This window comes from Vicia villosa, linkage group LG7 (genome assembly GCF_029867415.1).
Source record: "Vicia villosa cultivar HV-30 ecotype Madison, WI linkage group LG7, Vvil1.0, whole genome shotgun sequence".
NCBI lineage: Eukaryota > Viridiplantae > Streptophyta > Magnoliopsida > Fabales > Fabaceae > Vicia > Vicia villosa.
Genome location: NC_081186.1, coordinates 70711183 through 70721468, shown reverse-complemented (window position 1 = coordinate 70721468; position 10286 = coordinate 70711183). Strand labels below are relative to the sequence as shown.

At 33.4% G+C, this 10286-nt stretch overlaps 1 protein-coding gene across 1 annotated transcript; it reads left to right on the top strand.

Annotated features, from left to right (window-relative positions):
- Nucleotides 1-256: 256 nt before the first annotated feature.
- LOC131620737 (cytochrome P450 CYP736A12-like) lies at nucleotides 257-5980 on the top strand. The gene is made up of 2 exons (XM_058891902.1): nucleotides 257-1070; nucleotides 4971-5980. The coding sequence occupies exons 1-2, from the start codon at nucleotides 372-374 to the stop codon at nucleotides 5808-5810; spliced, it is 1539 nt and encodes a 512-aa protein (XP_058747885.1). The 5' UTR covers nucleotides 257-371; the 3' UTR covers nucleotides 5811-5980.
- Nucleotides 5981-10286: the final 4306 nt, after the last annotated feature.

Sequence of the window (10286 nt, the reverse complement as noted above, 5' to 3'; positions counted from 1 at the left end):
TACAAGTGATTAACTTAAATAATATATTTGGTCAGTAGTATTTTTTTAGGCGTCGCAATGTCTATTGGTTCAATAATATATAATTTAACAAATGGAAGTTTTTGTCTTCAGCTCAACTTGAACCAGCTTGGTCTTTAAAAACCACAAATAATTGTCAATAATTTTGGCATTTTCTTGAATAAATAATAAAAATATAGAAAAATAAATAAATAGGAAGAGTAGGTGATAGAAAACAAGATTATGCTGCCAAGTTTGTCCAGTTTAAGAAGGCCTATAGTAGAGATAGAATCTTTTGATACCCTTTTGAGTTTGATTATAAATCCACAAACACATCACTAGTTTAGAGACAACAAACCATTCATCTTAGAGACATGTCTTCTGCAGCAATAACAGTACTAGCGTTCCTTTTCATCACTTTCTGTTTCACATACTTTTTATTCACATTCTTCTCAAATCCAAAACAGAAAAACATCAACCACAAAAAGCCACCAGGTCCACCAACATTACCAATAATCGGAAACCTTCACATATTAGGCAAACTTCCTCATCAAAAACTTCATTCACTCTCCAAAAAATATGGCCCAATCATGTCCATACAACTTGGTCAAGTACCAGCAGTTGTCATTTCATCTTCAAAAGCAGCAGAACTATTCCTCAAAACTCACGACTTAGTTTTCGCAAGCCGGCCAAAGACTCAAGCATCTGAGATCCTGTCTTACGGTTCCAAAGGGGTGGCTTTTTCTGAGTATGGTCCTTATTATCGTAGTGTAAGGAAACTTTGCACTTTGAAACTTCTTAGTCCTTCCAAAGTTGAGATGTTTGCTCCTATTAGAAAAGAGAAGTTAAGTGTTATGGTTAAATCATTGGAGAAAGCTGCTTTGGTGGGTGAGGTTGTGAATGTTAGTAAGGTTGTAGAGAATGTTATAGAGGATATTGTGTATAAGATGGTGTTGGGTAGGAGTAAGTATGAACAATTTGACTTGAAGGGGTTGGTTCAACAAGTAGGAATTTTGCTTGGAGCTTTTAATCTTGTTGATTATGTTCCTTGGCTTGGCAAACTTGATATTCAGGTATGTATAAGAAAAGAAAGATTGAGTATTTACTTTATTTTATTTTTGAGTAACCAAAATATTGTGATTGTGTTATTTTAGTTGATATTGAGAAGTGACATAAACCCCAAATCTCAATACTTGAAATTAAGGTTTTAAATACCAATACACTTTCAAAATCAAAGTCACCTCTTCTCTACTTCATCTGCATTAAATATTTCATGATTTCAGACTGTAGGCTACAGTCTGTAGCATGTGATTTACTTATATTGCACAAAGCATATTGTATAGTAATCTTTCCATTTTTTATTATAAGTAAATATTAAATTTTTTTAAAAGTTTATTGAATAATTGATATGAATTTTACATATAAAAATATAATGAGAATGAGATTTTTTTTATAAATAATATCATGTCATGGCCATACCAACATTTTGTTGCGGCCTATGTTGCTATATAACATCTTTATTTAAAAAAATTTGAAATCGTTTGTTCTGTTTCGGAATCAGAAATAAATTTTTTAGTTTCGTTCGGGGATCAGAAATGAGTACGGTTGATTAACTGGTGGTCTTGAATGTGGCTCCGATCTCCTTTACGGTGGCGTGGGGTGGACCTGTATTAATTAGCACTTCAACGCTTAAGTTAGTTCAACATTTAAGATGAATATCGTAAAAATGGAGATTAGAGATTATACCATGCTCTTTGCATGTTAATTATTTTGATACTTTGCTTCGAGTAAAGAGGATTTAAGATGGATCGTGTCTTTGGTCAGTCCATAACAGTTGCCCCCAAGGTTTTGTCGGGCACTGAAGGAGCCGGGGAAAACGTTAAGTATCATATTGATCGGTCTCCATGTTGTGTTTTGATGTGGAATAAAATTGACGTGCTTTGGATCAGTTTTGAAAAAAAGTAATGGGGAACATGCACATTTAATGCAGTTCCATTACGTGCGGTGACATGATCAGTTAGGGTATGGTGCAATTTACAGAGTCCTTGAGGGAAAACGAGTTGGTGTGTATCCATGAGTGAAAATCTAGTAGTTGATCTTGTGGTTTCCTTCCATAGTTGGTCTTTATCTTTCAGTAGAAAAACATTTATGCTCCTCCTTCTTTGAGATTGTTACTAGAAATGATTCAGTGTTTCACTTAAAGCTTTCACCTTTTTTCCATTCCTCCTGATTCATTAATACTATATAACTAGGTACCTTCTTAATTTAAATGTATCTTTGGCATTTCTCATTTTCTAGTCAAGATTAGCAATAACACGATTGATTTAGTCAGCGATTCATAAATTTAAACTTCACCTGCTTCTATGTTGAGGGCTTCCCCAGATATTCACCTCCCTTCTATTAGTAGCGATCATATAGGGCCATGAATTATATCCATATATACATGACGATTCGGGGTCATGAAGGCTATCTGATAATTCTTGCAGAAAGAAACTTTTTCTTCTAGATCGTTAGACGCCCTTATATTGAATATTGGCGGAAGAAAAAATAGCGCTAAGGTCCCAATACCACTTCGTGTATTGGTAGAAGAGGAGATACGAGCCAATTTGAATAGGAGGGAATATGCTAAAGATTATATTCAGCTTCATCTACGGACTGATGGCTGTGAGCCTGGTGACGCTGATGTGTTGGCTCATTTAAATTTTTCAAACCAACCATATATATGCACTTGAGTATGACTGGTTGGATGCAAAAGTAGCATGCAGTTCCTCCGTTCTGAGCACTAAGGCCGCCCTAATTAATGCTGACATTGTGATCGGAGATCCTTTGGAATATTTAATCCTTCCAATGTTAGGGTAGAAAAGGATATGAAGTTCTTTTGATGAGTGCATGGTCCCGTTCATGAACGCATGTTTACAAGAATAGGACTTCAGTTTTCCTTTTTCCAAATTTGAGGTAGTCGTCTTACAACATTTAAAAGTTGCTCCTTCCCTGCATCATTCGGGGAATGGTCATACATTAGCTAATTTTTTATCTTTTCCATCCGAGGTGTAATTCCCTGGACAAATTTTGTAATTAGGGGCTTACATAATTTCTTCTAGTCAACCATTGGTTCGACCTCTTTACTCTGAACTCAAGTGACTTCCAGGGACGTTTTTTATTGGTGAGGCCCCCTCACCCTCACAGCTCATTCTATTTTTTGCTATCTCCCTACCAATTATCCTTGCTTCTGTCGGATTTCATATTTAAAGTATTGGTTCAAGCTTCATTTTAACCGAACTGTTTACTCATATTGCACCAAACAGAGTTCTCTTTCTTGAATCGAGGTGACGATGAAGGAGGAGATGCAATACGGGTTTCAAGGTCTAGTCTACAAAGATGAGTTCAACCCTAGTGAGGTGCCTTCTGGCGATGTAAGGAAAAGACGAATTGATACTCATGCTATCTTGAGTGTAGTTGGCCAAAAGGAGTGAAGGAAAATTTTAGGAGAGGGAAAATTCTCTGGGCAAATTCTGGCATTATTGTGTTTTGCAGATGGTATGTATAGAATAAGCAAGTTGAACATGTTCTATATCCTTGCAGATGCACAAGGTATTTAGGTTGTGGTGAACACTAGGACTTCTGCCTCTGCCCCCACTCTTTAGATGACTAATGTTCATGTCCCGATCCCTTTTCCTACCCTAATTATGAAGGCTTCTGCTCTCAAAGTGGATCATCTTTTGGAGGTTATGTAGCACCCCAGGCCAACAAGGGAAGGCAGTGGTTGTCAGTGCACGAGGCATGACAATGAGACACTCTCGAGGCCGAAGAGGGCGAGGAGTTGTTGCCGAATTCACATTGAACTGAGAAGGATCCTGAGGTTGTGCAGGTATAAGACATCATGGATGAAGGAATACTTATAAGGTTTTATTGGTACTACATATACCAACAAGATGCATCCTCTTTTTTTGTAGTCTAACAGATAAGAACTCCACAGTAAAGCGTGCTTGACTTGGAGTAGTATTTGGATGGGACCTTATAGGAAGTTTCCTAGAATGCGTGTGAGTGAGGACAAAACAAGCTGAAATGATCTGTGTTGGTTTGAAGGGTCATTCAGTAATCGTGAAAACAGATTGTGGCGTCACAGGTTGCACTTACTTTGATAGTGGAGGAACCAACCTTGCCTCCAACTTTGACAAAGAGGGTTTGTGAGGAGGAACAATAGACTCCTCGGGTTGAGTGTTCTCCAAAATAGACTCAAGTCAGTGAGGACAATGCTTCCGATGAGGTAACCCCCTTAATGAAAATATCATATGTCTTTTCATCCTAGCTTCCCTGTAATCTTAAGAAGGCGGCCACTGTTGTTTTGAAGTTGAATTTTTCCTTCGTCCAGAATATCCCTAAAGGGGATACGATGGAACTGGCTTCTCAGCTTGCACACAACATGTTCAAAGTTGGTTACATTTTTTCTCTTGACTCTACTAGAGGAGGTGATGTCTTGGCGCCACATTCGACATTATTAATCTGTTCCAGAACCAAAAATGGATGCTCTATTTTGTTTGTAAACCAAAAAAAGGATACAATGGATAACTGGTGGTCTTGAACGGTGGCTCCGGTCTCCTTTACGGTGGTGCATGGTGGACCTTCATGGTTAGAATTTAATGCCGAAGTTAGTTCAAGATTCAAAATGAGTATAGTGAAAATGGAGATCAGAGATTGTACTTTGCTCTTGACATGTGAACTATTTTTATGCTTTGGACCGAGTAGAGTGGATTTAAGATAGATTGGACCTTTGACTGGTCAAAAAAAATCCTAAATAGGAGAAAATTAGACAAAAAATATTTATTTTATAATTTAATCAAGTCTAAAATATTTCCCCATTCACTTAACTATTTCTTTTATCAATTTTACCCATAATTTACATGTATGAATATTTTAAGTTCATTAAAAATATTCATTTTGTAATTGATTTTATTTATTTAACTTATTGTCAGGGATTGACACGAGCTTGCAAAAAAGTCAGTAGAGCAGTTGATGATGCACTAGAGGTGATAATAACAGAACATGAACAAGTTACTAATGTAGACAAAATTCGGTGCGAAGATTTTATAGACATACTTCTTTCAATTGTATACCAAACTATTGATCAGGAGAGTGAATTAAATAATGTCATTGATCGGTCTAACATCAAGGCTATTTTACTCGACATGTTATTGGCAACAATTGATACATCTTCTATTTCAACTGAGTGGACTATATCTGAACTTGTCAGGCATCCAAGAGTCATGAAAATCTTGCAAAATGAAATACAAAATGAAGTGGGAAATAAGAGAATGGTTGAAGAGAAGGATTTGAGAAATTTTAATTATTTAGATATGGTGATTGATGAAGCCATGAGACTTCATCCAGTTGGGCCCTTACTAATCCCCCGTGAATCTAGAGAGAGTATAACAATTGATGATTATTTTATAAAAGAAAAGACACGAGTTATGATAAATGCATGGGCAATAGGAAGAGATCCTAATGTTTGGTCCAAAAATGTTGAAGAGTTCTATCCTGAGAGATTCATTGATAAGAAAATGAATTATCAAGGACAAGAGTTTGAATCAATACCATTTGGTTCTGGCCGTAGGCGTTGTCCTGGGATTCAATTGGGATTAACCACTATTAAACTTGTTACAGCACAGTTGATTCATTGTTTTAATTGGGAACTTCCATATAATATGAGTCCTTCTAATTTGAATATGGAGGAGAAATTTGGACTCTCTGTGCCAAGAGCTCAAAATTTATACGCAATACCGAAATATCGTTTGGTTGATGTCGAGCTTGATTAAGTCTCAGAATAAATTGTATTTGTATTCAAGAAAATTACTACCAATAAAGATGCAATATTATAAGTCTGATGCTAGCATAAAATAAGTTAATGAAGATTGGTTATTTTCAATGTGTTAATGACCAACGTTCAATGGAAAGAACTTATCAGTTAAATCCCTCGTCTTGTGTTTTTACTCAAAGACTTTGTTTCATTTATATACTACTATTAACAATCTAATATACATTTATAAAAATTAAAGTACCTGAAAAATCACAATTGATCTTCTTACTAAAAGTTATAACTTTAATAATTTAAAGGTTAAAATTGTCTAATTACACCTTGTTGCAATTATATGCATTTGGTATTAAATGATGCTTATGTGTCATTTTTACATTTTTTCTTCCTCATTTTATATTATTTTAATCACTGATAATTAAAGGTTAAACTGTCTATTAAACTTCATTTTCTATTACAATTTGCACTATTAAATCCATTATCATTATTATATTATTATGACCATACCCATACGTTTAACCTGCTGTTATTCCAATAATCACTAATCCTTTTTTCAATCAATTATTAAATTGGTGCTCTGCTTAATGCATCAGAAACTTAATATTTACAATTAAAGTTGTAAAAGTTTTCAATTTTCAATTTCACTGTCCTCCCATTTATAATCTCTTTATATAAAGGATGAGAATTGCAATGAATATCAACCGATTGCTAACTTCGAATTAGCAAATTTGTAATCATTTTCCTTCTCCTTGGTTGATTATCATTCTAGAAAATTTGTTTTCTTCTTCCTTCATCTGAGCTGAAATATTCTGGATGTGTATTTGTTTGTGTGTTTTAGTTCTCCATGCGCCGCTGTGTGCCACCTTATGATTTTTCTTGCTTAGACGTGGTTTTGATTTGTTATGAAAATTGGAAGAGGAACTCATGTTGTTGCTTGCATATATATCTCTACTGTGGATTATAGGTTCTTATTTAGTTCTGGGTCTTTTCAACCCAAGTACTCTATTCTCATATTAGCTCTTTTGTGATAACTTTTTCTGGGTTTTATAATACCATTCTTTGCCGATTTCTTCTGGGTTTTATGATAGCTTTTTCTAGATTTTGTGCTGCCGTTCTTGGCCGATTTCATTTTTAGGGATGTTGAGTTCTGTTTTTTTGTTTATTTCTCTATTTTTTTCTTTTTTAAATAAAACATCAAATTTAACTAACTAACCTTTCTTTATGTTTTATCTAGGTTGCAGAAACTCCTCAGGAAACTGCTGAAGAGGCTAAAACATATGCTCGATACAAATACCCAATCATGACAAAAACTCAAGGTAATTCCAGGCTTTGTGTAGTTGAAGGAGAATTTACGGATTCTCAGATTGTTGTGATGTTTGGTGAGAGTGTCATGGGAAAGACAACATTCATTTGTATGCTGGTATGCTTTTAGTCTTATTTATTTCTTTATGAAACTGCAATATTGCATAATTTTACCATATCTATTCACCTTTTCCTTTTGTTCATGCAGTTTTTTTGAAACCCGACCTTATAGAAAGTGGATCTTAGGTGGAGATGCCTGAGTCCAATGTTTCATACAAACCTCAGAAAATTAGTCCTAAGTTCCAATCAACTGTTAGACACCTGTTACATCAAAAAAATTGTGATGCATATATGTCATATCCCAAAATTTGCCCATCATATTTTGACTCACATGACTTTCATTTGCTCAAAACTATGCAAGGATTGGGCACACTTACCTATCTCCTAAGCAACAAGCCTCTAACTAGGGTTTTCTTCTCTCTTCAGGTAAAATCAGGTTCTGATACTTCAAGTGGACTTCATGACTTCTCATATACCTCAAAGAGTCCTTACATCAAGTTGCAAGCTATGATTCACAAGATTGTTTTGTCAAGTGCTCAAATGATCAATAGTCGACTAGTTTGACCTAAAAGTCAACTATGGTCAAACCACAGTCAAAAATCCTGATTTTTGGTCAACATTAACATTTTGATGTTGCATTCATCATTTGATCAAGGGTTGATCATGAGTCATCAAGGAAAGCTAACAAATCAACAAAACCTAAAGTTGCTAAATTAGGGTTTTTGGAAGAAAGTCAACCCAACTTTGACTGATCATATCTCTCTCATACTTTATCAGAAATTCTCCAACCAAAGCTTATTCTAGAGGAAATTCAATTCTCTACAACTTTGATGTTGGGCCCAAAGTCAAGAAATGCGTCATTTGAAAGATATGAACCAAAACATTACAGATCTTTCTAGAAGCTCGCAAAAAGCTATTTTTTGTCAGGAGCCATATCATCAAGATAAAATCCTCAAATTCAAAAAAGGTTCCAAAATGGCTTATAAAGGACATCTTGAGCTTTCCAAATCTTTTCTAAACACACACTACACTTCCTTTCAAACAAATCAAACAATTCAAAAAGTGAGCTAAGCAATTAAGAACCCATGGATACAAAGGGTGCTTACACCTTCCCTTTGTATAACCTACCCCCAAACTCAAAATCTTTCAAAGGTCTTTCCTTTTCTTTTTGTCTTTCCATTTTTTTGTTTGTTTATGCTTTAGCAAATAAAAGGATAAGTAGGAAAGAAATTTCAAGAAAGAAACAAATTTCAAGTCATTAACATGAATGTGGAGTGTTTGAATTGTAATTACTAATTATATGATATATGACTTGAAATATAGTTTGATTGAGTTATGGAATGTTTGTGTCATTACTAATTTTTCATTTTAACTAATTTTTTCTCCTTTTTCTTGAAAATTTTGTTATAAGTCTTAATCGCCAAATGTTTTGCAGGATTATTCGTTATTTCTACCAAATCAGAGTTAGTTGGGAAATAAATAGTGAAGTGCATTGGTTTATCCATGGATAAGATCCATGCCTTTGTTGTAGTGTTATCCGTTAGAACACGCTTTAGTATGGAAGAAGATATTGCTCTGCGTGACTTGAAGACATTTTTTGGAAGCAAAATTGTTGACTACATGATTTTGGTCTTTCCGAAATTACCAATGGTGATGTTTTGAAAAATGAAGGATGCAAGCTGGAAGATTATTTAGGTTCTGAATGTCCAAAATATTTAAAGGTTTGTATTAGTATTATAATCTTTGGGGTGAAGTTGCTTCTATGAGATGCTTTTCTAAAAATATTATTGAGGTTATAACTTATTTATTGGTAAATTTATTGATGCATTTTATTGATGTGAAAATTTTAAACAACAATGTTATGAAGTATATTGAGAAAAGTACTAAATTTATCTGGATTTGTTTTTCTCCTGTATTTGTTATAAACTTTCATGTTATATCCTGTTAGAAAACTAAATTATCTATAAAAAAAAGTTATTCTACAAGCCATGCCATGTTTGTATGCTAATAAAAATTTTAATAGGAAGTTCTTTAGTTGAATCTAGTTCAACAATTTATATATAAAGAAGCCATGCCATGTTTGTTATCTATTAAAAAATTGCCCCAAATCTTAGGCCTACATTTTCTTTTAATCTAACGGTTTTAATTGATAATTTATATTCTTAAATGAGCAAAAATAATTATACCAATAAAATCGACGTCGTATAAATTCCAATCTTATAAATTTTATTTTATATATTATATTTTAAAAAATATAAATTTAAAATGTCAAATATATAAAAAGAATAGATTTCAAAAAATGACTTTTAAGTCCGTGAAGCAAACAAGTTGAACCTAACGAGTTGAACTGAGTTGTTTGTGAACTTCTAACGTGTCGAGTTTAAGCTGGAAAAAAGTTCAAACCGATATTTGAGTTGAACTAATTCTTAACGAGTCAAGTGGAGCTGAGGTGAGTTCGAATCGACTCATTTTTAGCCCTAATTAGTGATAGTGTGAAGTCTTGCAGTATTTGTCAAACTAAAAAGGAACAAGGTTTCAATGGAAAACTAATGAAGAGTGGAGTAAGCAAGGTGAAGACGAACGTCAGACCAGTATATATACATCTCGGTGTACTCTCTCTTACACTTTTGAATTTAATTCTTCGTAGGATATTGCATGCTAAGATTTAGCGTAGTTTATCGTTTATTCAAATGGTAGCGATTTATTATGTAAGGTTAGATTTTGTTGAAATTGGTGCCTAATTGAGTTGTATTGGTGATCAAATTTTGAAAAATTATTGAGGTTAGAATACAAATAAAATAAATTTAAAGCAGTTAAATTTACAGTATCTTAATTATTTTTAATTAATTTGATTTAAAAATTTAATAAATATTTTTTATTTATTAAAATTGAAATAAAAATGAATAACAATCTCTTTAATAAGAATAACCCATTAACTAATAAAGTTGAATATAAAAATATCATACTTTGTAATGTTGTTTTTTTAATATTTATTAAACTAAAATTCTTTTAAAAGGGTTAAATAAGTTGTTGGCTATTATATATATTGATTTTTAGTCCTTATAAAAAAATATATTCACTTTTAATTTTAATAAAATTACTTTTGCACGCAATTTTA

Bases quoted from the DNA above. Each gene is read 5' to 3' on its own strand.
- LOC131620737 (XM_058891902.1), top strand. From the start codon at position 372: ATGTCTTCTGCAGCAATAACAGTACTAGCGTTCCTTTTCATCACTTTC. The intron at 1,071-4,970 runs GTATGTATAAGA...ACTTATTGTCAG, and splicing joins TTGGCAAACTTGATATTCAG to GGATTGACACGAGCTTGCAA.